A 27,799-nucleotide genomic window follows, 5' to 3' on the forward strand; every position below is an offset into this window, starting at 1 on the left:
CATTAGAAAGCTAAGGATATCCTTTACAAGTTCCTGGAATATGGCAAGTCCAATTAAAGTCTTCTTCTAACTCAAGTGAAAGCATTCACATAAGTGGTCAAATCAGGTCAAGACAAGCAGAACATGACATGCAACTTTGGGCCATTATCCTACCTAGATGATGCGTGAATTTTATGACATTTTAGTATATCCTAGGTCAGGTCTAGATGTTAGGGGAAAATGTGATGGAGACATCTAGTCCTAGATCAGTGCACAAATAATCATAAAAATTCATGAACCTAAGTAGGACAGATAATCTATTCATGACGGTACATGGCAAAAATCACAGAATAAGCGCACTGACTTCGCAAGAGGTTATAGTTCAAAAATCGTTTAGTTGGGACAAGTTTTGATGCCCGATTATGACATATTTCGCATGATTAACGTGTATTTAGAGCGCGTGTTTCATCATCTTTAAAATATCTACGCATGACCATCCACTTGCCAATGTCAATTTATAAAGTAAGATAGCCGTATCTGTCATATTTCACCAGTGTCCTTAGATGTTAACGACATTTTAATAAATTTACCGGCATCAAATATAATTTTGTTGACGTGGTTGGACTTGTAATTTTACAGTAAAGGGTTGGTGTCTCTGGTCTTTTGCTGGAAGCATTGAAATAAAAAAGAGTCCCAGAAAAAGGAGACGGTCACGCCAAATATTCAGTGTCCGAAGAAGAAAGAAAACATTGACAGAAAGGGGGCAGAGGAGAAACCGGGATAGAGAGAGGGAAAAAAGAAGTTCGTGGAAGTGACCTTGTCCGCTAAATTTTTTGATGGTAAGTGAACTTGTTGATGTATGTATATGTCGGTGGCTAAATACACTTATATTCAGTGGTTTTTGTGGAAGTATTTTGATAAAATGGATTGTCCAAATTGAGCACCGGAGTAGGGGCAACCGTGATGTGATTTGTCGGCGATGGCAGGGGAATGGCCGCTTGATGCACAGCGGAGCAGCAACGAGCTCTCACGAAGAGAGAATTTGAGATTCAAAATTTGGAAAGGAAAGAAATGAAGAGGGACAGAGGAATGAACAGGCTTCTCTTTCCTTCGTTTGAGAAAGAAATTGAAAAGTTTAAGCCGCAATAAATGTGCTCCAGAGAAGAGAGAGCATGCAGGCTAGGAGGACAAAGGGCGTCAGCAAGATAGGAAGAGGAGAGAGAGGGAAGAAGGCAAAAGACACCAAGTGGGCCCACCCCCTCCACATGGCACCTCATGAGTGGCCGGGACCATGCTGATGTGGAGCCCCTAGACCACCCAATATTTTCTCAATATAAGTGCTTCACTTGATTCATACTCAACACCAAGCCCTGCGATACACCACCATGGCGCACCAACAACTTTCTTCGCAACCCGCCATCGTAGGTACCGATGAACATGACCAGGAGCCCATTGATGAACTAATTGCTTCGCTTCCCATAACCAAAGGCTTGGTTCATCCGGCCCATCGCCTTTACCAAAACTTTTGGTGCCCGATCACCGTGCTTCCCAACGTGATCGCCTTCCGACAGCACTTCAAAGCAAAAGACAAGGACATTGTCCTAGTCTCTCAGCCCAAATCGGGAACCACCTGGCTAAAGGCCTTAGCGTTCTCCATCATTAATCGCTCCCACTTCAACATCTCCAACACGCCTTTGCTCACTTCTAACCCCCATGAAGCCGTTCCTTTCATCGAGCTTAAGCTGTGGCCCGACCTTGATGGCCTAGCAGACCCGAGGCTCTTTGCGACACACATCCCTTACCCATCCTTGCCGGAGAGCGTCAAGCAGTCGGATTGCTAAATCATTTACATCTGTCGAAACCCATTGGACACCGTGGTTTCCTCTTGGCACTTCTTGCTTGAGATGGCGCGGTCAGAGGACCAGCCAGATTGGTCCTTGAAAGAGCACTTCGAGACCTTTTGCCAAGGGCAAGTCTTGTTCGGGCCCTTTTGGGATCACATCACGGGTTACTGGAAAGAGAGCTTGGAGAGGCCACGCAAGGTGTTCTTCCTCAAGTATGAGGACTTGAAGGAAGATGTCGAAGGACAGCTGAAGAAGGTGGCCGAGTTTGTGGGGCTTCCCTTCACCGAGGAGGAAGAAGAGGGAGGTGTGATAGAAGAGATAGCTAACTTGTGTAGCTTGAAGACCCTGAAGGACCTGGAGGTCAATAAATCCGGCAAATTACTGGGCGGAATCATTGAGAAGAGAAGCTTTTTTAGGAAAGGGGAGGTGGGTGATTGGGTCAACCATCTCACTCCTTCCATGGTGGATCGCCTCAATAGCATCATCCAAGAAAAGATGAGGCCCTTCGGGTTGGAATTCAAAATGTGTTGAGCGTTAAATCCATTCACTTTCTCCATGTGTGTCATTAGAAATAAGTGAAATTAATAATGGAAGGATCCACAGTCCTCCTTATTGGTGCAATGCAGAGAACTCAAGAATCCTCGACTTCTCTGATATTGTAAACTACTACTATCCTATGCTAGTCACATGTGTTGTCTACGTGTTTAGTCAATTAGAGATCATGTATTCATAAATTTACTGTTAATTCATCATTTTTTCAAAAAGTAATCCTACATTATTCGTATGATTTCTCATATGTGTACCTATGAATGCGTTTTTCTATTTCTGCTTAATCTTCGATTAATTCATTTTCTCATAATTCACAAGCAAAGGATCGGAGAACTCCCCCTCATTTCACTTGAGATCTAAAGTTTGAATTATATTGAGTCCCTTCTTTCAACAGAGGAGACGACACTTCAATGACAAAATTATTAATTGTGTGCTATTGCTTTGCAATTCATCATAATGTTTTACATTCACACGTCACATTTTACACGACTCCACAACATGTGCTTTCATGATCATTTTGTATGAGGATATCAATTTGTATTAACTACTTAAAAAGAAAAAAGGAATAAAAGAAAGAAAAAGAAAATTTAAAAAAAATCAGAAAATTAAAAAAAAATTCGTCAAAACTATCAATGTCAATGATTTCTAATCAAAGTTGATTGGAATGACAAAATTAACAAATTATTAAAAAATTTATGATTAAATTAATACAATTGAAAAGTACAAAACTGAATTGGTAAGTTGTCAAAAAGTCTATGACTAAATTGACACAACTGGAAAATTTAAAAATGAATTGGCCGTCGTATAATAGGTTTATAATTTTTTGGACAATTTTCCCTACATGAAATGATTACGATCTAAATTGAATGTCGTAAAATCATCTAAGGGAACCTATTTCATAATTATCGATTTCTTGTGAATTCCCTAACCTAATGTGGATGGCCTGCTTTGGTCATATGTGAGATGTGGACTAACTTCGACCCAAGAAAGGTAGCTCATGGTATGTACCGCCCCATCAATATACAAAATGATCGGAAATTCTGGGGTCCCAATCAAATCCCATTATATATCATAAATCTGTTAATCATGAGAAACCAAAACGCGAGTCTTGTAGGATATAAAGTGGGTGCAGATATTAGAAATATACCACGATAATGTATTATCTCTTAAAAGTAGGCCTAGAAAACTTATTTAGAATCCTTCCCACCTCTATTTCATGATAGAAACTCAAATCTTAGTAGCTCCACATATGTGGTCACCTCTTATTATATAAAACCAGAAATTGAGAACGACGGGAGTTTATGCTTGAAGAAGACAAAACTCAAAAAAAAAAAAAAAAAAAAAAATCTTGACGACCGACATAATTGAATTATGGATATGCCAATTTTGACTAAACATTTCTCATGAAGCACCGTGAGTCCCCTGAAGAAAGGCCTTCTAAATTAATACAATGCGCGAATCATGTGTTTGGTGCTATATGCGGTAAGAGTTTTACCTAGCACTATATTAATACTCTCAATTTTGTCCCGGTGTGGTTCATGCTGGACATATAAATGATTACGATCCAAACCGTCGTAAACTCACAAAAGGCAACCTATTGAGTAAAAATTCGATTTTTATGAATTTTCTTATATAAATTGAAGCAGACCACGAAAATGTATTATGTCTTAGAAATAGGCCTCGAAAGCTTATTGACAATCCTTGCCACCTATATATCTCGATGGAACCTCAGCTCTAATAGCTCTGTATATGTGGACCATGTGGTCACTTCTTGATATATGAAAACCAGAAATTGAGAGCAACGGTGTTGATGCCTGAAGAAGACACAATTCAGATTAATCCTAATCAACTACTGAATTAGATTCGTGTGGATTATGACTAAACCAGCTCACTGATGAAGCACTTGCAAGTCCCCAAACAAAGGCCTTGCAGATTATCACAATGCACGAATCATGTGTTTCATGCAGTCGACATCACCTGAGGGGCCGACAAGAGATTTGTGTGGATTATGGCTAAACCAGCTCACTAAAGCCTTGCAAATTGTCACAATGCACAAATCATGTGTTTCATGCAGTTGACATCACTTGAGTGGCCGACAAAAGATTTCTGTGGATTATGACTAAACCAACTCACTAATGAAGCACCTGCAAGTCCCCAAACAAAGGCCTTGCAGATTATCACATGCACGAATCATGTGTTTCATGCTGTTGACATCACCTGAGGGACCGACAAAAGAGTTCTACCTAGCATCTTATTTAAAATTGATGAAGGCGCACGTGTTTTTAGGGCATGCGCCGCCTTGATTTTTATGATTTGGAAGAGCATTCTGAGACCTTTTACCGAGGGATGATGGGTTATCGGTCCTCTTGTGATCCCGTGTGGGTATTGGAAGGAGAGCTCGGAGAGGCCACCCAAGGGGTTATTCCTCGGGTACGGGGACTAAAGGGAGATGTTGTAGGACACCTGAAGAAGGTGGGCCGAGCTTGTGGCATTTCCCTTCTTCAAGCAGGAAGAAGGTGGAGGTGCCAATGAAGAGATAGCCAAAATGTGTAGCTTGAAGAACTTGAAGGGCTTGCAGGCCAACGAGAATGGTGAATTACTACATATGATTTTCAAAAATGAGAAGAGAAGCTTGTTCAGGAAAAATGAGGTGCGTCACTAGGTTAGCCATCTCACTCCTTCCTCTTGGGAGAACAAGGACAATCTAAACAATATCGAATTAGCGCAAGTAGACCAAAATATTCTCTCCTATTGTGATAAAAATTATCTAAAAAGTCTTAAATAAATTGTTCTTCTATCAATTCAATCATACATCATCCTACACCTTTTTATAAGTTGTCAATTGAGTCTATTCGATCAATTTTGATCAAAATTCATTGACGTGAATGTCGACCATCCTATGTGACAAGGTCAATGCTAATATGGACAATTTTTAATAATATCTTAAATTTTTTTCAATTTTTTATTTTTTTCTGATTTTTATCTTATTTATTTTTCTTTCTTCTTCCTTTTACCAGTAGTCCGTTAGCCTTGTCTAAGCGAGAGTCGCCATTGCCCACCATAGGCGAGGCCCAACCAGGCAAGGGTGAGCTCAACAAAGGCAACACTTGGTGAGGCTGCCCTAGCCTTGGCGAGGGTCCCCTCGTCGAGGCTCACCATCGCTGAGGTGAGGCCAACCACCCAACCACCGACAAATAAAATAAGAAGGGGGAAAAAAGAAAGAAAGAAAGAAGGGAAAAGCTAGAAAAAATAATAATAAAATCGAAAAAAATCAACATATTATTAAAAATTATTCTCATCAGCGCCGACCATGTCACTTAGAACTACTACTATCCATGTTAGGAGTTTGCAACCGAAATTGGTTAGATAGAATCCATTAACAAAATTAAAAAGTTTAGGACTTTTTGGACAATTTTCCCTCCTCTTGTGCAAACCTCGTAGGAAACAATATAATAGAGTAACATAAATACAAAGCACCCATAAACACAAAACTATTTTTTTATGTGGAAAACCTCCCCAATGTGAGAAGATCAAAAATCATGGGACAGGAGTCCATCCAAAATCTTCATTATCAATAAAATCATATGAACAAAATCCTTCCCTAATTAATGCTAGAGGTACATAGCAGCAACAACATTAAGAACACCAGTTTTAGCAACACACATGAATTCACAAGAGATCATGGATAAATCTCACTAATAACGTAAGTTTGGTTCAACCCACAAAAAACTTGATGTCGGGAGCTTTGAGTAAAAATCAAACCGATCAATTAGGTTTAAGACTAAATTGATACAATTAAAAAGTTTAAGATTAAATAGGCAAAAATGTATTAGATTCAATTTTTTCGGACAATTTTTCCAACAAAAATATGTGCCACTTTTTTCAAGCAAACAATTGCTCGTATTCTGAAAGAGTATTTCTATTTTGATAAATTGATTGTTCTATTAGTATGTTAAATATAGATGTTGTTACTCATCAAATCTCATAACAATGTTAATAATCTACGAGGAAATTTATAGTAGTGAAATGTTAGAACTCTGCATTATTATGTGAAACATGTGTTTTTTTATCAAATAATTTAATCGAGGTTGCGGGCATGAAATCAATAGAAAATAATTTAATCGTTAATTAGGGGTCATATGATCATTCTTAACTGTGTATAAAGCAATAACAAGGAAATGAAAAACCAACACAGACCAGCAACAAAAAGATTGGTGCTTCACCTTGTGTGGGGTTCTAAAATTAGAATAGGTGGCAGTGTTCTCACAAATTCTTACACCTTCATCTACTTGTTTCCGTGCTCAATCACCAAGGTGAGCGGTATCACCATGGAACACCAGAAAGTTTCATTGCAGTCTACCATTGCAGAACATGACCAAGAGGCCATTGATGAACTAATTGCTTCGCTTTCCATAGGGAATGGCTTGATTTTTCCTATGCACTGCCTTTACCTAAACTTTTGGCGCCCGATCAGTGTGCTTCCTAATGTGATCGAGTTCCAGTGGCACTTCGAAGCCAAATGCAAGGACATTGTCTTAGCCTCTTAGCCCAAGTCAGGGACCACCTGGTTTAAGGCCCTAGTGTTCTCCATCATTAACCACTCCTGCTTTGACATCTCCAACCCATCATCGAGCTCAAGCTGCATGGGAGAAACCTGAGGCTGAACTTGACGGCCTGGCAAAGCCAAGCTCTTCGCGACTCACATCCCTTACTTAACCTCGCCAGAAAGTATCAAGCGGTTAGACTGCTAGATCATTTACATCTGCTGGAACCCATTGGACACCGTGTTTTCCTCGTGGCACTTCTACCTCGAGAAAATATTGGGTGGTCCCGGACCACCAGGTCAGCATGGTCTCCAACCACTCATCAAGTGCCATGTGGATGTGTGGGGCTGCTAGAGCAAAGGGAATTCTTCTCCCCAAAACAATTTTTTTCTTTCCCCTATCACTAGATCTACACTGCATACACTAGCCTGAACGCATTTATTTCACACTTTCTCTCTTATATCCTCTCTCCTTCCATCTCTGAAGAAGAAAAGGGACGTCCTTCTCTCTGTAGCAAAGGCGTTCTCTCTCCCTCTCCTTCATTTAAATTTTGGATCTCCCCTTCGCTCTTAGACTTTGCTCCTCTAGTCCTCTGCTCTGGCATTCGTTACTGCTCGGGGGACTCTTCACTACTTCTGCGCTCTTTCGATGGCAGACATTTGTTTCGACGAATCTAAGTTGTTTCAACATTGAAGAGGCTATCGAGAAGTCAAGGACGGTGGCATAACAAATGTCAGAGTGTGGCTGCTAGTGTTGCCGGCGAAGGAGGGTGAGGATTGCAAAGACGGAGGTCGTGGTGAAGGAGAGGACGAAGTTGGTATTGTTATTGAGCATGCGGAATGGAGCCTGTAGCAAGCGTTGCTCCTGTTTTTTTTTTTTTTTTTTTAAATATTTTTGTGAAAAGGGGTTGCTTTGTTGAGTTGTTGAGTTTTGTTGAAGTGGTTTTGCTTTTGTTTTATTTCTGGTGTGGAGCACTGGAACCACGTTCCTTATTTTTTCTTCCTCGATTTTTACTTTGTACAATTTGAATAAGATTTCAATTTTGCAAGTATATTTCTGACATGGAATTGTTCTTCGTTTCATGTTTTGTTGTATACTTGAGTTTTTATGGGGGAGATCCGTTTGAAAGGTAATAAGGGAAAGTAAAATGTGCTATGGCTTTCTCCAACATCAGGGAGAGCTTATATTAATGCATTATAATTTATCATTGTTATGTCGTCAAAACTCAATGAGCATTCACAACATCACCCAACTTAGTATGCATATCTACTAGGGTGTGAGAACCAAAACATTGTCACCCATCTCCAAGCAAGTACAAACCCACGAACTAATTTGCTTGATCTAAATTCCCAACTCCCTCACAGGCTTGATCATGGGAGTAGGCCTAAGGCCATATTTACACATCTCGAAGAATAAAATAAAAACTTCACATACCCGCCAACTCACAACATCTCTCTGGGGACACCATAAAAACCATTCTTGCTTCTTTAACCTTCCCAAACTTCATCAGAAAGAAAACACGAAAAATGCAGGGGCCTCATCCGAGTGAGACGAAGTATTTGGACGGACTTGATTCCAGTAATGTCCTTTGAGAACTTTCGCAGAAGAGACAAAAAAATGACTTGTGAGAGATCTGGGAATGAAATAGAATGGGATAAGAACGTAGAAACTGGAGGGTTCTTTCAAGTGAGACGAAGGATTTGGAACGCCCGAGCAGCAACGAACGCCAGAGTAGCGGGCCGGAGGAGCAAAATCTAAGAGCGACGGGAGATTAAAATTTGAATGACGGAGCGGGAGAGAGAATGCCTTTGCTGGAGGCATAAGGATGTCCCTTTTCTTCTTCAGAGATGGAAGGAGAGAGGATATGTGAGAGAGAGAGAGAGAGAGTGAGTGAGTGAAATAAATGTCTGCAGGTCTAGCAATAGGGGAAAGAAAAAAAAATTGTTTTGGGTGAGAAGAATTCCCTCTACTTTGCTCTAGCGGCCCCCACACATCCACATGGTGCTTGATAAGTGGTTGGAGACCATGCTGACTTGGTGGTCCAAGATCACCCAATATTTTCTGGGAATCCACCGAGAAAATATTGGGTGGGTCTTACCCTCCATGTAGGCTTAGGGTAAGACCACTCAACGATCCACACGTGGCTCCACGTGGTTCCACGTAGGCGACGGCGTCAGACGTTTAAAATTTGCGCGCGCCGCTCCTGGGGCCCATCATTTTGATGCTCTCTCTCCTCTGCGACCTCTGCTCTCCTGTCCACTCGTCCTCTCTCTCCTCTCTCTCTCTCTCTCTCTCTTTCCCCGTTCTCCCCGTTCTCCGTTCCGTTTTGCGAGAGAACAAAAGTCGCAGGGCTTCTCTTCCAATGCTCTTCCCCTCCTCTACTCTCTCTCCTCCGCCGGTTGCCCGCGACGCCTCCTCCGCTGGTTGCCTGCGACGCCGACACCCTTTCCACCTCCACCGAAGCCTCGACCGATCGTTCGGCTAGGGACTCTGCTCATATCTCACAACGTCCTCGTCAGGTATGGCAGTAGCTTCTCGGTCTTTGATTATCTCTGCTCGTTGTTATTCGGGCGAATCTGTTCCGGCGACTCGAGCGCGAGCTCATGCGCTTCTTCGACCTTGGGGACTTCTTCGCAGTGTCATCTTCTGCGTTGCTGGGGTTCTGGCTTTGCTTTTGCTGCCGATTCTCGCCAAGAACACCTACATTTTAGAAAACGACCTCATGCCAGGTCGATACTCGTTCTTTCTCTGTGAATTTAATTGACTGATACCGTGGATTAGCGTTTTCGTTACTGTCGTGTTCTTCCTTTTGACCTCCTCCGATGTAAGATGCAGCACTACATTTCTCTCCATCGTGCAATTAGCGAATATCATACTCTAACTGAGAAGAACGCTCTCTCTCCTCCGCTGGACTGAGAAGACAACCGAGAAAGAGATCAGTGATGATGAGGACGATGAGCCCGAGGAAGGGAAGAATGTTGAACGTCAAGTCCAAGAAGAAGAAGATTAAGGACGTTTCTCATGAGTGGCAGCTCATCAACAAACTGAAACCCATCTAGCTGTGAAAGCCAGAGGAGATCACCAAGGAGGAGTATGCTTTCCTCTACAAGAGCTTGACCAATGATTGGGAAGACCATCTTGCCGTGAAGCACTTCTCTGTTGAGGGGCAGCTTGAATTCAAGGCTATTTTGTTCGTCCCAAAAAGTGCTCCGTTCGATCTCTTCGATACTCACAGGAAGATGAACAACATCAAGCTCTATGTTAGGAGGGTTTTCATTATGGACAACTGCAAGGAGCTCATTCCAGAGTATCTTGGATTCGTGAAAGGAGTTGTCGATTCTGATTACTTGTCCCTCAACATTTCTCGTGAGATGCTGCAACAGAACAAGATTCTGAAGGTCATCAGGAAAAATCTTGTCAAGAAGTGCATTGAGATGTTCAATGAGATTGCAGAGAACAAGGACTTAAAAATCTATTTGATGGTTGAAAGTGTTTACTTATTTAGTCAATTGATGATAATATTTTGTATTTTAATAAATTAATTTTATAAAATGTATCGTGAATATTTATTTGTCAATGATTATGGAGTTTCATATAACGTCCACCAATACTTATTTTTCATTAGAAAGTTTTCATACCGATGTTTACTTAAACAATGCTGATGAGTAGCACCAAGATGTGAATTAGTAGTGAAGCTGCAGGGCATGAAAAGATGAGCGGACATTTTTTCCACATTCATATCATATTTGGATCTAATTCTTATATTTAGTAGTGAACTCAAGTGTCAAAGGAGTAGGACATCACGGATTTATCGATCATTCTCCGCAATTTAGTCGTTGATTACTTGATAGTATGATGTCGTAATGATGGACAAATGTCGCATTGAATCATAATCGAGCTTAGAATTTAAGCTTTGACGTACACTCCTAAGTCAAAATGAAAAATGTTAGATTTGAATGTTCAAAAAAATATATTAGTACACAATTATAACGCACACATAAATGCTTGATGGCAAGAGTATAGGCACTATAGGACAAGACAACATTCATAACCCATAATGGATCATCAATCAGAGTAGCTGCAAAACCTCCATAGACATCGTTCATATCCATGACATTTCTTATTTTATCAGTCCCAAGTGCAGGTAGTACTTTCTTGTAGTGCTTTGCCCGCACCTTCCACTTACTATCATCGTGCTTGAAAGCACTCGCGCTTCCTCCTTGTATTTCTGACATGCGCTCAGGTGCGACGTGCAGTCGCTCAGGCCATTTGGGGATGGATTTGAGACTGATATTCTTGAGCTTTGGATCCGGAACAACCACGCAAGGATGGAGCGGAGTATACCAAGCAGAGTCTAGCTCAAGGCTGTCATCGCATTTCGGTGGGTAGGCATCAGGTTTCGCAAGGCGATTGTAGCAACTGCTGTTTGAGGTTTTCTGCCACATGGCGATGTCATCCTTCTTGTTATACAGCTTGAAGCACATTGAGGTGAGAAGCTTCTGCAGTCTGTCATAATCTGACTTCTGTTCCTGCACGGTGGTGTTCCATCCACGCCAGCGGTTTTGGTAGTTTGACTGGTGGTCCTGAGAGGACCCAGAAACCTCCAGGCCGCAGTATCCGGTTGATTTCTAGGAGGTATAATCCACCTGTGACCAATGCACTTTCATAAGTAAGAAAAGAGAGATTTCATACCCGACATCCAATTCTTCCTGGTATTTAGATTCAACGCATCAGGAAAAGGAGTTACCAAATTCAGTCCATGGAATAAGGCATCTTGAGCAGTGGGCCATATCGAATGAGTTTGACGAGAAAGGTAGCCATTGCGTAGAGATGATGCCTAGTATTGCCAGAATCCCCCGTTCCAAGGCAAATTGGACTTGAGCTTCATGATTATCTCGAGGGGCAAGAGAAACGGTTAATATCCCATGATCCAACAAATTGCCTCCCCAGCTTGCAACCTGAAACAATTTAAAGATATTGTAGGCATCAGCTAAAACTACCACTAGAACTGTAAGTGCCAAATCTATTAAACCACAGAAGCATCTGCACATCTCAGAAATGCTAATTAAAAAAAGTACCACAATTCTTTTCCCCTTCATGAGTAAGTACAAACTCACCCCACAACCCGTGTCAATGGGTGTTCGAACTGTGCCATCTTTCATACCCGGGATCAGATCTTGCATCAAATCAACATATGCACTCATACCCTTGGGAAACATTGTACCGCCACCAGGAAGAAGAAACTTCTCTCCTTGCTTTCTCAGCCAGTTCTGGTTTGATATCTCTTTTGATCCAATCATATAGCATGTTCCTATGACCCAATTCACATATCCATTTTCACTATCGTGTCATGAATTCAGAAATTTCTGTTTTCTAGTATGATTGAGGAAACACAATTACCTGTACCAACATTCGTCCCTGCTCTTTGGCCATCTGATCGGCGGCTTGTACCCTTCTCGTGGCAGGACCAAGCATTCCTTTCTCTCAAAAACCGCCGGGCAATGGCACTCCATGAAAGTCAGACGATGTATGCCATACTTCCTCCACCTCTGTGCCCAAAAGAAGAAAACCACATATCTTAGATTCGTTCTGGTAGATCATATCACAACAAACTATTTGGTCTGCTCGTACCTTAGGATCCGTGCAGGGAGTGTAGTCTTGGTAGTCTAAGCTACACTTAGGGAACGAGACAAACTTCATCTGAAGTGGAGCAAAAAGAAACCACAGATAATCAAGGAAAGCAAACTAATTGGACACGCTTCATGTGATTTCATAATTCCTTGAGATGAGAGGCATTCCCCAATTCAGCTGTCGATAATACTTTTATTCATTGATGTTCTCTCTTCAGAATAACTGTTGACTTTCAAAAAGAAAAACTCACAATTAAAAGAGAACAGGCAACAAAAGGAAAAGTTAGAACTCGAAAGATCTTCATTGAAATGGACGCCCACCAAAGTATATAGCGTCACATCCACCTGAGTTTTGACTAAAGCAGAACCTAATTAGCAAACCAAGATCCGCACAAGAAACATAAAGAATGCAGAGTGCAATCGAAGTGATAGTACTCTGTTGCCGAGAGGCAACTAAATCTGAGGATACCACCCAAGAATCAGTAAATTTGTGACGACCCATCTAGTCCTTGCTCAAACAAAATCTAACTGTGATAAGCAATGACTGGTCAACTGAATTTGCGGAGCTAGGAGCAAGAAGAGAACAAGAAATGAAGTTTACACCCAAGAACAACCAGATCCTCTGCGAATTACTTTGGAAGAGAACGGAGAAGAGCGAAATGGATGAAGGTGGGGTCAAATGTCAACAGGATCTGCGTTACATGCGACAGAGAAGGAAGAAGAAAAGCAAAGTACCAAAGAAGGAAATGAACAGTTGCGAAACAGAGCAAGAACAAGAACAGGAGAGAGAGAGAGAGAGAGAGAGAGAGAGAGAGAGAGAGAGAGACGAGATGAGGAATTGAGATGAGCTCCTAGGATTCACAGGGATATAGGCATCAACATTAACATCTCTCCCTCTCTATACATGGCTTTATAAACCACTGGCGGCAAGAAAGGCATCCCATCATTTAAAGTTAAAAACCCATGTAAACAAGAAGTTTTGGGGGTATTGCAGACTCAATACAGATGCTTACGGATATCAGTCAATTTCACATCCTTGTTCTTTCAAAGGCTTAATTTAAGCCATAGGAAGCCGGTCATCATACACATACACACACAGTGAGCGAGCTATAACTTATATGCTATAATGCTGGCACTTTTCCAGGTATTAGTTTGTCCATAGATTACTACATTGCACTCTATCCAAGTTCTCTGAGTACAAAAGCTCTGCACATTCAATTTAATGATCTTAACAAATGACTATCCAGATTGCCATTTGAAAATACCATATTTTAATTTAATCCATGCAGACAAATCATCACTATCAGAGAGCCTACCGTATCCACATATTACGCCAGACGCTAATGCTGATTATTTCTCTGAAGCACTTCAATTGCAAAGCCAGATCACTTGAGAATGCAAATTAGCTAGTTAATTCAGGATATGGGACATTGGAGTTTGACAACTTTAATCCGTAAGCTCGAGTTCATGACTACATCCGCTGCTAACCTTTCATGACGGTGAGATACCAAAGCTGAATCAAGAGTAGTTTGCTTCAAATTAGCAGATCCTCTTCCCCTGCCCCTTCCTCTTGTAGAAGTTTTCCCTCTTCCTAGATCTGAAGTAGCACAGGAGGATCTAGAAACTCCCAATGATCCTTTCCGGCCTCTGGTGGCAGAGTTTGAGCCGAGTATCTCTGCTGTGTCCTCATCATCGCTAAAAGAAACTGTGCTTCATTTTCCTACAGCACTCCTATTTCTAGTAGCCTGGGCAGAATTTAACATGAAAAATTTAGCAGTTAATGGCTTCACAGAGAAACTCATAAGAATCCAAGAAGGATAATTAGCAGCTAGATTTACCTCCACAGAAGGTGCACTGGATGTTCCATGTGGGGGTGTCACTGGGATGTACAGAACGTTAAGGAACGCGTTCCTGAGCAGAGTCCCCAGCCGAACGATCGGTCGAGGCTTTGCCGGAGGTGGAAAGGGCGTCGGCGGAGGCAAAGGCGGAGGTGGGCATCGGCGTCGGAGTCGGGGGCGACAGAGTCGCGAGAGGGTGTCGGGGGTGAAGGTGGAGGCGGAGGCGGCGTTGTCGGCGTTGGGGTGGAGGTGGAGGCGGAGGCGAAGGCGGCGTTGAAGGCGTCGGAGGCAACCGGCTTGAGGAGCGTCGGAGTCGCGAGAGGGCGTCGGGGGCGGAGGCAAAGGCGGAGGCGGCGGCGTCGAAGTCGGGGGCGATGGAGGCAACCGGCTTGAGGGGCGTCGAAGTCGAGAATGGAGAGAGAGAGCTCGTCGGCGAGAATGGAGAGAGAGAGAGAGCAGAGGAGGGGGAAGAGAAGTAGCTGTGCGACTTTTGTTCTCCCCCGCAACGGAACGGAACGGAGAATGGAGAGAGAAAGAGGGGAGAGAGGACGATTCGACAGGGCATAGGCGTCGCAGAGGAGAGCAAAGCAGAGGGAGCGTCAAAGTGGTGGGCCCCACACGCGGCCCTCGCGAATTTTGAACGCCTGACGCCCTTGAGTGGTCTTACCTAAACCTACGTGGAGGGTTAGACCCACCCAATATTTTCCTGAATCCACCGGGACCCCATTCCTATGGTCTATCAAGGAGCACATGATGGTCCACTTGCCTGAAGGGTTCTCCAAGAGGACAGGGCCGCGGGGGAAGATAGTGTCATGGGCCCCGCAGAGCTAGGTGTTGAGCCACCCGGCGTGCGAGGCGTACGTGACACACTGTGGGTTCAACTCGGTGTTTGAGAGAATGGCGAGGGGCGTGCCGATGATATGCAGGCCGTTCTGGACGGACAACATGATGAATGGAAGGTTGGTGAAGGAATGGTGGGGGATTGGAGTGGGAGTGGAGGGGAAGACCATTACAAAGAGTGGGATGGTGACGGCACTGGAGGTGGTGTTAAGGAGTGAGGACGGGAAGGAGATGAGGATGAAGGTTTGCAAGCTTAGAGAGAGATTGGTGGAGGCTGCCGAGCCTGGAGGGAGTGTTGAAACTGATTTCAAGACCCTTGTGGAGGTTATTTCTACTTCATGATATGTTTTCAGTCCTGCTTTGTATGCTTTGTGGGGATCAGATCCTTTCCACAAATGGAGGCAAAGTTAGAGCCAAAGATCTCATATGAAAGAAAATGTGCTTTTAACTTTTTAATGCTTCAGATCATATGTAATTTTTCGAAGATTGCGCACATGAGATTGAGCCTTTCAAGTTTCAATGCCGTCAATGGAAAATTTATACACTAATATCATCATAGTCATTAATTGTATGGCCCACATGATTACTTTGATGTTGTCAGTCTACATAAGGTCACATTATATAATAACTTCTTGTCGTGCAATTCGTTACCTTAAAAAAACGAGAAAGAGAGAGTCGGTAAGATGTGGAGTGGCCAAAGGATCTAACAACTCTCTAAAACATATATTTTGTAGTGATTACTTGTGTGATGGCGACACATTGTCATATTGTCGCGACCAAATTTTCGGGTGCACCACCTAAAACTAGGTTAATGGACTACTAAATTTTTAAACTTAGCTCGGGCTCTCCTAAGCCCATACTAATTCGCGACTTAAGTCTAAATTTTTAAACATGAAAGAGGTTATTAACTAAGAATCGCCACTAATCTATTTTTAGTGGATCGATTAGAAATCCAAGTAAAATAACGGGAGATTCACTTTACTCCTACGAACAGAGATTTTGGTACGGAGATTTGATTACGCTAGATTTCTCTAACACATTTTCGGTACCATATAAGCCATTCGGGTGATCCTTATGAGTGCGGTAGAAGGATACAAGGTAGCTGGGGGCCCACTTGGAGAGGTGACCGACCCACTCTACCCCAGCCGGAGCTTCGACCCGCTGGGCCTTGTGGACGATCCTGAGGTCTTCACGGAGTTGAAGGTAAAGGAGATCAAGAATGGGAGGTTAGCCATGTTCTCCATGTTTGGGTTCTTTGTCCAGGCCACCGTGACTGGTAAAGGCCCATTGGAGAACTTGGCTAATCACATTGCCGACCCCGTCAACGACAATGCCTGGGCTTATGCCACAAACTTTGTGCCTGGAAAGTGGAAGTTTGCGATCGATTAATCCGGTGAAAAATGCCTGGGATTGGTGTGATCGAATTACATCTGTTTTTAACTTTTTTAACGTTGATTGAACTTGAGATACTTCTTGAAAATCTTAGTAAATAGGGGCCAAAATCTTTAATTCCCCTTGCAATCATTTCACTCTTGAACCTCGAGAGTGGAACTGAATTTATCGATAATTTTTAAGATAATTTTTAAGAAAATGATGATTCCCATATAAATGTTACCATTTAAGGGATTATGAGAACTAGACATGTTCATCAAATGAGTATGAAATAATGAAAGACGAGGAGATTAGAGAAACAGGCACCAATGACAGAAGAATGCATAAGCAACTCTGGGCAGAAAACTTTACTTCCAACAGAAACGGATCCAGATTTATCGATAGTTTTCATGGAAGTATCGATTCCTGCAAAAATGGTAAATCTCAAAGATTGCAAGTGCCAGACATCTTCATCAATATGAGCGTGATTAACTATTGCATGGAAGGACTGTACCATGTCCGCTTGTCACTCGACTTCATTCCTTCACTCTCCTTTGGAACGACATAAGTTCTGCTAACAAGTGTCGGATTATATCTTCCTTGTCAGTGTTGAGAAAGATATAAGTTTCTTATCTCTCCTCAGGGATGATCATTTGAGCGAATATATCTTCTCAGTTCCTTTCTATGGGACTAATTTCCCTCCTGAGCTAGGAAATAGGTCTCTTCTTTATTGTTGAAAAAGTAACTTCAGAACATCAATTGATTTTTAGATTTTTACATGCGTCGAAGGTAAGGAACTTATTTTAGTAAACCTGATGAATGCGTGTAAAATGTGAGTCTTGTTAAAATTGTCTCCTCATATTTAAAGCACAGAGTCAGGTGGACATTCTAGGTGGGCTTAGCCTAACAATAGCCTGAGCTTGCTTATATCAATCTACATGACGAGAGTTTTTCATGAAATAAGAACTTGTTTTGTAATACTTTCACGATTCTATTCTTTTGTTTTACAGAACAAAAAAAGAACAGAAATCCACTTGATAAATTTTTCATTCTTAGGAACAAAAATCCACTTTTTTTCGTTCTTGGAAATAGATTTGAAAAGAATTAAAAAAAGAAAAAGTTGTTTCTTATTCTCAAGGATAATTTTTAGAATAAAGTCTAACTTTTCTTCTTTTCTATTCTATTTCATCTTCTTCTCTTTCCTTTTCTTCTTTTCCTTCTTTCTTTTGGTTGGTCGGTGACCTCATTGGAGCGTCGTTGGCCCCCTTCACTAGGTGAGGTCGAGCTCGTTGGGCCACCGCTAATTCGATGTTCCCTACCTAAGGCAAGGTTGACTTGGCAATGGCTCTGCAAAGCCGAGCCTCGCTAGTGGCTAGGTAAGCTCGGCCTCAGATTTAGGCAAGGTCGATCTTGCCTAGCCACCAGTGAGGTTTAACCTCACCTAGATTTGCAAGGTTGAGGCTCATGGTGGTCGGGTGAGGCTTCGGAAAGCTTGCTTGACCTCGCAAAGTAGGTCTTCAGCCATTGCCATGGGCGACGATTGTCCACAAAGAAGGAGGAAGAAGAAGAGAAAATGAAAAAGATAATAATAATAATAATAATAATAATAATAATAATAATAATAATAATAATAATAAAATAATACTAATAATAATAATAATAATAATAATACTAATAAAAGTATTAAAAAATTAAAAGAAACAAAAAGATTTAAGAGTCCCGCTTACTCCAAGAATAAAATTTTTGGGCGATTACTAAGTGCGTTTGGTAACGTTTACGTTTAAAAATTATTTCTTGGAATATAAATAAAAAAAATGTTTTTGTTCCAGGGAACAATTTTTGAACAAAAAACGCGTTTGGTAAATCTGTTCCGAAAATATAAAAAGAATAGAAACACGTTTGGTAAATTTGTATAATTTTTTATTTCTTTTAATTTTTAAATATTTTTATTTTATTTTTCTATTTTCTTTCTTATTTTTCTTATTTATTTTTCCTTTTTTATTTTTTTATTTTTATTTTTCTTCTTTTAGCCGGTGGCCTTGCCTAGCCACGGCGAGGCTCGCCGACCCGGCGAGGCCAAGCTTGCCCGGCCCGGCGCGAGGCTCGGCATCGCGACCGCCGGGGTGATCTCGGCCTCGCCGGATCAGGGTGAGATTGAGCTCGCCCGGCTAGGCGTGAGGTCGGCCTCGCCGCGCCGAGGCTGGCGAGCTCGATCTCGCCCAGATCCGGCGAGGCTCGGCCTCACCAGGCCACCACCAAGTCGGCGTCGCCTAGCACTCGTTGGCCGGTCACCGGCCATGGCCAAGGTCGGCGACCAGTCAAAGAAAAAAGAAGAAGAAGTGTTTCTAGATTTTGTTCCAGAAATAAGAAACAACTTTTTTTTTTTTGTTTCTTGTTTCTATTCTAAATGTGTTTCTGGGAACAAAAAAATAGTTTTGGAACAAAAACGCAAACAAACGCGTTTATGTTCCTTTTTTGTTCCCAGGAACAAAAAAACAGAAATTTTTGTTCCTGGGAACAGAAACAAGGTGCAAATAAATGCGCCCTAAATGTTTTTAAAAACTCATAAATTATTCTTAGGAGCAAAATTAAAAAAAAAAAGTATTTATGGGAAATTATATACAAATATACATCTAACTTATATATTATGAAAATTTCAGATATTACCGAGCAACAAAAGTTAAAATGCATCTATTTGAAATAAGAAAAAAAAAGTAAGAAACTATTCGGACAAACAAGATAAACTCTAAAAGCGAAAGAGGAATAAAAACCGAATTATTCCCTGAAAACAAGAAGGAGAAGAAGAAGAAAATAACGAGGCGCAACATTTTTCCGAGGTTTATTCCCTCTCATCGATTCTTCCTACTTCATCTTCTTAACCTAGAAACAGGACAGTGCCAGCCACCCCCCTCGGAACAGTAATGGCGGTCTCTTTGCACACCCAGCCGGGACTCCACCGACCCTCTCTCAAGTCATTCGAGCGCTCGCTTTTCCCTGCCGGAGACTTGCCTTGGCTGAATTTCTGAGTCTTGTTCTTTTAGTCGATTTTTTTAAGCTGCGGGAAATTGATGTGAACATCCGGTTGCGATATTTGTAACTGCACCACGAAGCTCCATCGAGGCTAAAGTTTCAATCCTTGAGTTCGTTTCTCACTCTTATGCCATCCGCTTGTTCATAAAAATAGGCGGCGGAGAGGGGCGGCCCTCGTTGGCCCATATCTTAGTGACCTCACCAGTCCTTGCCTCGTCAGTGATGGCCTTGCTCGGGTCAGCAAGGGCCATCCTCCTCCACCACCTAGGGCTGGTGACCTTGCCAGGCCCCTCCGACGGTGGTAACGGCGTCCAATCACGATTCCTACTTTTTTTCTTTTCTTTTATTCATATAATTATATTTTGACCCCTCAAAATATTGAATTTTTTAAAAATTGATTATGTGCATGTCAGAATTTTGGACTCACATGTCAAGGAGAGTTGATCACGTGTTAGACACACGTCGGAGTGTTGGACATGATAAAAAACAGAAGAGTGTCGCCGCTTTTTAGTTGGGGGCAAGGCAAAATGAGAAAATCAAGGACGAGGACTAGAAGGTTCAGTTTTCGGTGGCTAGGCGAGGTCTATGTTTTAGTTGAGACATATCAGCCATGTGCACCAAAGGGAAAAAGAAAGAGCCATAGCACGAAAAAGCAAAAGTCAGCGGACGAATGAGTTAAAATGTCGGGTTCAAAAATGACAACATGGGATAGACAAGTTTAATAAATACCATTGCAAAGGAACGGATAATTGTCTCAAAAATCTTAAATTTATCGTATGGCAACTAATTTTGTCCTAACTCTTTCAATTATTTTGATTAGTTATAAATATTTTGATGATTTGTCAATTTAATTTTAAACATTTTCAATTGTGTCAATTTAGTTCTAAACTTTTTTAAAATTTGCTAATTCAAGATTAAACTTATTATTTGGATAGTTGGCTGGAAAGACTACATTGGCAAATTGTCAAATGGTTTATGACTAAATTGGCAAATTGTCAAATGGTTTATGACTAAATTGGCAAATCACTTAAATGTACATGACTAAATTGTTATCATTGACTAGTTGAAAACTAAATTGGCAAATTGTCAAAAAGTTTAAGACTAAGTTGGCATAATTAAAAAAATTAATATTGAATTGTCTGTCTTACAATATGTTTAGGACTTTTTAGACAATTTTCTTGCAAATGAACTAATGTCACGGACTTAATGTAAGCCCCAATTTGTATATGTGTGATTTGAGCCTCAATCCTCCACCCAAGGATCACCCTTGGTTTCTGAGCTTTACCCAGCCAAACATTTTTATCCTTGGAGAAAATTCCACTCTAATTAGTGATATTCGTTTGAATTGCAACTTTTCGAAATATGAACCGATTTTCCAAGAGGAGATGAACGCGGTCGACTGTTCCAAAGAACCCGAGGGACCGCACATTTGATCGCTCCCGTAAAACTTTCGTTGGAGTCGGTGTGACGTACATCTAATCACTTATTTAAGAAAGATCTTTGATCAATGTGCGTTAATATCATTGATCAGCTGCTTATTTGGGACATGATTGATCACCGACGCAAAAACATTCTTCGTTCAACTTGCATTTGAGCCGTATGTTTGCTCGCCCATTTTAAAACCTTCACCATAGTCAGCATGCACTTGAAAGGCGCGTCCGAACACTCATTTTAAAAACCGTTTAGTTGGGACACTATTTTGATGCCCGATTATGACATCTTCGCATGATTAATGTGTATTTAGAACGTGCGTTTCATCATTTTTACCGTGCTCGATTAATGTGTATTTAGAATGTGCATTTCATCATTTTTACCGTGCTCAAATTATATCTTGATTGTTTATTACCATCTCCGTTCTTCTGTAATGAGAATCAATATCTCGACATAAGTCAAGAGGCAGATCTTGTGCCACTAAATATCTACACATGATCATCCACTTTTCAATGTCAATTATATAGTAAGATAGCCGTATCTGTCATATTTCATAAGTGTACTTAGAATGTTAATGACATTGTAATAAATTTACCAGCATCAAATATAGTTTTTGTTGACGTGGTTGGACTTGTAATTTTACAGTGAAGGGTTGGTGTCTCTGGCCTTTTGCCGGAAGCATCGGGGTTGAAATAAAAAAAAAAAAAAATCCCAGAAAAAGAAGAGACGGTCACACCCAAGCAAATTCCGAATTTCAAGCTTAAATTCGAAACAATGGAAAACATGGCAAACGGAAGGAAAATTGGACAATTAGGTGTCATTAGAAAGCTAAGGATATCCTTTACAATTTCCTAGAAGATGGCAAGTCCAATTAAAGTCTTCTTCTAACTCAAGTGAAAGCACCCACATAAGTGGTCAAATCAGGTCAAGCCAAGCAGAACATGACATGCAACTTTTGGGCCATTATCCGTGACACCCCAAAATTTCTTTTATCTTCTCCCTCTTTTGTTCTCTCAAAAACGGCTGAGCGGCAGCAACTAATTTCCTTCAGCTGCATTCTTTTCTTTCTTTCTCAACCGAGACACACCACCTTCATTTCCTCCAACTTCCGTTCATCTCAGCCTCTCACAGCAGCGAAATCGTCGCTGTCCGGTCCCGTTCGGAGCTACCGCCGCAGTTATACTCGTCCTATCTATCTTCTATTACAGGTTATCCAATCCAGAGTCACCACGTAACAAGGGAATCACCAACACATTATCTTATCAGGTTTCGTTTAAATAAAAAAACAGAGAGAGAGAAAGAAGGAAACAAGGAAAAGGATAAAAGAAGACACATCAAATCGTAGGATAGCGGGCTTAGACACCAGATCAATGTGTGGGGTTACCCAGTGCTTGGAGTCGGTCCCAGTTCTGTATAAACTGCATCCCTTGTTACGTGGTGACTCTGGATCAGGTTTCGTTTAAATAAATAAAAAAACAGAGAGAGAGAAAGAAGGAAACAAGGAAAAGGATAAAAGAAGACACATCAAATCGTAGGATAGCGGGCTTAGACACCAGATCAATGCGTGGGGTTACCCAGTGCTTGGAGTCGGTCCCAGTTCTGTATAAACTGCGGTTGATCTGCAATGAGCTACTCTGTCTCTTCCTTGTTATCGTCTGAACATAGTCGCCTTGAAACGCTCTCTCTCTCTCTCCTCCAATCTCCGCTGCCCAAGCGAGAACACAGAGAAGAAGCGGCAAGCAAGCGGAGACCCTGAAGATGGCGGCGCCGGCGAGGACAATGAAGGACGTGTCGCCCCACGAGTTCGTCAAGGCGTACGCCGCTCACCTCAAGCGGTCCGGCAAGGTCTCTCTTTTTCTTCTTCTTTTTTGTCTTTAATTGTCTTGGGTCGATCGAAATTCGAGTGCGTAAGCAATATCGTTCGTGGGTTGTCGGATCCATGAGACGTAAGTTTTTCCCACCATTTTGGAGCCTCTCTTGTTTGTTGTCGTCTAATGCCTAACACAAGTGTATGAAAATCAGGAAGACGACCGTTGTGGTTACTCTGTGGAATGATCTTGCGACCACTGTAGGTCAGGAGAATCGAAGTTTTATCCTTCTGCACTAACTGAAATACGTTTTGCGTGTCGATTCGTGACTCTGTTAAGTGGTTAGTAGCGTTAGAAATTCTCTTCTTTAGTTGTGTCGAGATGGTTGGTATTGTGGCTGTTTTGGTGGTGTTGTTGATGAAGTCGCGGCGAAGGGGGTGGGTCACGACTTTGCTGTGAGCGAGTTGAGGATGATTTTTGATTTTATGATTCTGTTTTGGGCTCATTCAGGCTGGTCGCAGGGTTGGATGGGTGTTCGGTGACTTGCATGCGAGGCTTGTGGATGGTATGGTGTAAGTCGGGCCGAGAGGAGGCTGTGGTCCATCGTTGTTGGCTAGGAAATGCGGATGAGCTACGAAACGGGCTTGCATATTGACTTAGGAAGGTCAAGAGTTCAATTGTGGCTTTGGATGGATTTTCGAGTTGTTTGCAATGAATCTCCAGTGGTCAATGCTCGTTTAGGTGTTATACATGTGTGGTCAAGGCTCAAATGGGGGTTCATGAGATGACTAAATAGCTAGGAGTAGCTGAGTTGCTAGAGTCCATGGTTGGTCTGTCTGGGAAGAAAAACTCATCGAGTTGCTGGTTTGCTGATTTTCCGCCATCAAATGTATTAAGAATTGGATGAACTTATTTTCTGGAAAGTTGTGCAATACATTCTGATCTACGACATATATTTAATTGAGATTTTTCTGAGTTAAACTGATCCACATAAAGACTTGATTTTATACTATTAGTGAGCTGTTTAGTACCGTGAAATCACGACCTTCATGTACTTTGGAATTTCCATAAAATTATTGAGTTAGAATATGGATTTGCTTCCTTCATAAGAGTAGTAGAAGACATGTAGGTGTAGAACATATAAAAATTTCAAAGAATTTTACTGAGTTTTGAACTTCAAAATGGATTAAGCCTCATGGTTGCTGATTATGCTTGGCGGAAGGAATTTTGAGCCGCATGGACCACATTGTTGCTCTCTTTACAGAAGGAACCAGACTTGGTTTCCTTAATGAAAAGTGTTCATTTAGGTCTTGCTATCACATATTAATATTTGAGAATTTTCTGTGATGGTTTACTATGGTTTTGGCTCTAAAGACTGAGATTACTCGATTTTTGCTTTGTTCTGTCCATGTTGTTAAATTTTGAGTTTTCTGCAGGAAAATGTTGGACTCTTACTTTGTTGCCTCTAATGAGGGTTCCTATATACCTTGCAATATCTAATAACGTATGTTAGACCATGGTATGATTGTTAGTATATTGGAATTGTTGGTGTTGCAACAAGGTGGAACTACAAATGTGCGTAGTTGGCTACGGAGTCAATGAGGAACCCCAGGTGTCGGGATGCCTAGAGAGAGATGAAAATAAGTAATGGTATTCTCTCAAGAGGACTGAGAAGGGCTGAATAACTTCTCAGGGGACCTCATGATGCCAGGTCGGGTGTGAGGGGTATGGGGTGAAGTGTCGTCTTCCCCTGGGCGATTGTTGCAGCTAGACTTCCATAGATTCTGCAAGTTGATAATTTCATTACTTATTTATTTTACTAGCAGTCAGCGGTCAACCCACTTGCTGAGTTTTTATTTTAATAACTCACACTTGTTTATTGTGTCTTTTCTTCATAATAGAAGGTGACCGAGGAGCACTTGATGGGTGAGAGAGTTTTGTTATTTATTTTTTTTTTTTTTGTTATTCTAACAGTATGTACATACTCAACAGGAGACAGGATATTTAGTGTTTGTGGCTTTCTTTTTTTGTGTGTGTATAAATCCGCCTCCTTAGCCTCATCTCCCCATGTGTACGAAAACAAAGTTTTTTGGTAAATATAGTCGAGTGTAGTTCAATTTCTTATAACTCAGCTTAGAATGAAATTTATTTTATAATCTGAAATTAATATCTCCCCTAAATTATAAAGCAAGTCATGTAACTTGATTTGAGATCCAGGGTGCCACATTATTCTACTTAGATGATGTGTGAATTTTATGACATTTTAGTATGTCCTAGGTCTAGATGTTAGGGGCAAATGTGATGAAGACATCTAGTCCTAGATTAGTGCACAAATAATCACAGAATAAGCGCACTGACTTTGCAATAGGTTATAGTTCAAAAATCGTTTAGTTGGGACAAGTGTTTGATGCCCGATTATGACATCTTTCACATGATTAACGTGTATTTAGAATGCGTGTTTCATCATCTTTAAAATATCTACGCATGACCATCCTTTTGCCAATGTCAATTTATATAGTAAGATAGCCGCATCTGTCATATTTCACAAATGTCTTTAGATGTTAACGACATTTTAATAAATTTACCGGCATCAAATATAGTTTTGTTGACGTGGTTGGACTTGTAATTTTACAGTAAAGGGTTGGTGTCTCTGGTCTTTTGCTGGAAGCATCGGGGTTGGAATAAAAAAAGAGTCCCAGAAAAAGAAGAGACGGTCACGGCCAAATATAAAAGAATAGAGAAGCGAGACCGAAAAAGAAAGAAAACATTGATAGAAAGGGGGCAGAGGAGAAACCGGGATAGAGAGACGAAAAAAAAAAGTTCGTGGAAGTGACCTTGTCCGCTAAATTTTTTGATAGTAAGTGAACTTGTTCATGTATTTATATGTCGGTGGCTAAATACACTTATATTCAGTGGTTTTTGTAGAAGTATTTGATAAAATGGATCCTCCAAATTGAGCTCAACCTGTTTTTGATGATTCTTTTCCATATATATTCGGGATCTTGAAGGTTTTGATTGGATCGTGTTCAAAATGTCCTCGGGAAAGCACGTCGCCGTCCTTGCGTTTCCATTCGCTTGCCACCCCCTGCCTCTCGCCAACCTCCTCCGTGAGTTGGCGGAAACTGCCACGAACGTCCACTTCTCTTTCTTAAGCACGGCCAAGTCCAACGACGACCTCTTCCCCCATTTTTCGAGAGCTGAGTTGCCGCCCAACATCGTGATCTATGACATCGATGATGGATTGCCAGCCAGTCATCATGGAGCGACAATGGAGGAACTGATAGGGCAAACGGATGGGTTCCTCAAACAAGCTCCGAAGAGTTTTCGAGCTGCCATCAATGCTGCGGAGCGGGATGCAAGGAAGAAGGTGAGTTGTCTATTTAGCGATGCTTTATTGTATCCCGCATGCGAAATAGCCGAGCAAATGCACATTCCATGGGTGACGTTCTGGGTTGCTTCTCCGTGCTTTCTGTCCATTCACTTCCACATCGAGGTCCTTCGTCAGCTCCGCCATAGAAACTCCTGCACTGGCACGGCAGAAGTAGAGGCTGACGACAAGGCCCTGGAAATGATTCCGGCGTTGTCATTGTTTCGCATGTCAGATATCCCGGACGAAATGCTAGAAGACCCGAATACGTCAATGGTGTCAAGCTTAGTCCACCAGTTGCAGCGCGTACTGCCACGCGCTGCGGCAGTCATCATGAACTCCTACGTGGAAGCGAACCCGGCGCCTCAAATAGCGGACCTCAAGTCCAAGTTCAAGATTCTCCTCCATGTAGGGTGCCGCACGGTGTCTTTCTCACCGCCACCAGTGCTAACAAGCAGAAACTTAGACCCTACCGGTTGCTTAATGTGGCTAGACACCAAAGACCCTCGTTCCGTGGCATACATATGCTTTGGGACAGTGGCTATACCGTCGCCTACCGAGCTATCCGCTCTCGCCGAGGCCCTGGAATCCACCGGGACCTCATTCCTATGGTCTATCAAGGAGCACATGATGGTCCAGTTGCCTGAAGGGTTCTTGGAGAGGACGGGGCCGCGGGGGAAGATAGTGTCGTGGGCCCCACAGAGCCAGGTGTTGAGCCACCCGGCGTGCGGGGCGTACGTGACACACTGTGGTTACAACTCGGTGTTTGAGAGCATAGCGGGAGGCGTGCCGATGATATGCAAGCCGTTCTGGACGGACAACATGATGAATGGAAGGTTGGTGAAGGAATGGTGGGGGATTGGAGTGGGAGTGGAGGGGAAGACCATTACAAAGAGTGGGATGGTGACGGCACTGGAGGTGGTGTTGAGGAGTGAGGACGGGAAGGAGATGAGGAACAAGGTTTGCGAGCTTAGAGAGAGATTGGTGGAGGCTGCCGGGCCTGGAGGGAGTGTTGAAACTGATTTCAAGACCCTTGTGGAGGTTATTTCTACTTCATGATATGTTTTCAGTCCTGCTTTGTATTGCTTTGTGTGGATCAGATCCTTTGATGGAGACATCGATCTGGATAAAGGATGTTTGTTTTACTTTGCGGAAGGTTTATATTGATCTTTTGTTATGATGGATACCCACGTTGATTTTTTTTTTGGAAGTCCTTTTTACCGGTCGGGCAACTTAGAAAGATGGGTTTTGTGCCTTCAACAAATACTTCTTTTGGATAATTTGTACAAGGAAATATAGTCCATGTTACTGAGAAATAGTCTTCACCCTTATATTTTAGACTATGATTGTAGAGATAAATGTCATTGGCTTAAGGTACAACTTGTGATAGACGTTAGAAATTGAAACATATCATGAAAAAGATAACCAATCAAAAGAAAATTTCATTGGCTAAACTCAGTCTGATCACCATCTACGTCCCTCATATTCTCTTGGGTTGATTCTAGTTGATGATTGTCAAAAGGCCCGTCTTCTGTAGATCTATGCAGATTCTATTTTAACTTGGCAGC

At 41.8% G+C, this 27,799-nt stretch overlaps 3 protein-coding genes and 3 pseudogenes across 4 annotated transcripts; 5 read left to right on the forward strand and 1 right to left on the reverse strand.

The window, feature by feature from the left end:
• Window positions 1-664: 664 nt before the first annotated feature.
• LOC104444831 (anthocyanidin 3-O-glucosyltransferase 7) lies at window positions 665-27,417 on the forward strand. Of its 2 annotated transcripts, XM_010058587.3 has the most exons (3): window positions 22,562-22,901; window positions 25,499-25,721; window positions 25,873-27,417. In XM_010058587.3, exon 3 carries the CDS (start codon window positions 25,896-25,898, stop codon window positions 27,288-27,290), a length of 1,395 nt encoding a protein of 464 aa, XP_010056889.2. In that variant the 5' UTR covers window positions 22,562-22,901; window positions 25,499-25,721; window positions 25,873-25,895; the 3' UTR covers window positions 27,291-27,417. The 2 variants fall into 2 exon arrangements, with proteins under 2 accessions (XP_039168970.1, XP_010056889.2); XM_039313036.1 differs by lacking the exons at window positions 22,562-22,901; window positions 25,499-25,721 and adding an exon at window positions 665-818.
• Window positions 1,348-2,535, forward strand: LOC108960040 (cytosolic sulfotransferase 15). The gene has a single exon (XM_018874694.2). It carries the CDS (start codon window positions 1,365-1,367, stop codon window positions 1,818-1,820), a length of 456 nt encoding a protein of 151 aa, XP_018730239.2. The 5' UTR covers window positions 1,348-1,364; the 3' UTR covers window positions 1,821-2,535.
• On the forward strand, window positions 1,884-2,354 carry LOC120293836 (cytosolic sulfotransferase 14-like). The gene has a single exon (XM_039313605.1). The coding sequence runs from the start codon at window positions 1,884-1,886 to the stop codon at window positions 2,352-2,354; it is 471 nt and encodes a 156-aa protein (XP_039169539.1).
• LOC108959552 lies at window positions 4,662-10,462 on the forward strand (annotated as a pseudogene).
• On the reverse strand, window positions 10,843-14,897 carry LOC104445880 (annotated as a pseudogene).
• Window positions 15,282-16,613, forward strand: LOC120293837 (annotated as a pseudogene).
• Window positions 27,418-27,799: the final 382 nt, after the last annotated feature.

This window comes from Eucalyptus grandis, chromosome 5 (genome assembly GCF_016545825.1).
Source record: "Eucalyptus grandis isolate ANBG69807.140 chromosome 5, ASM1654582v1, whole genome shotgun sequence".
In the NCBI taxonomy this organism is placed as follows: domain Eukaryota; kingdom Viridiplantae; phylum Streptophyta; class Magnoliopsida; order Myrtales; family Myrtaceae; genus Eucalyptus; species Eucalyptus grandis.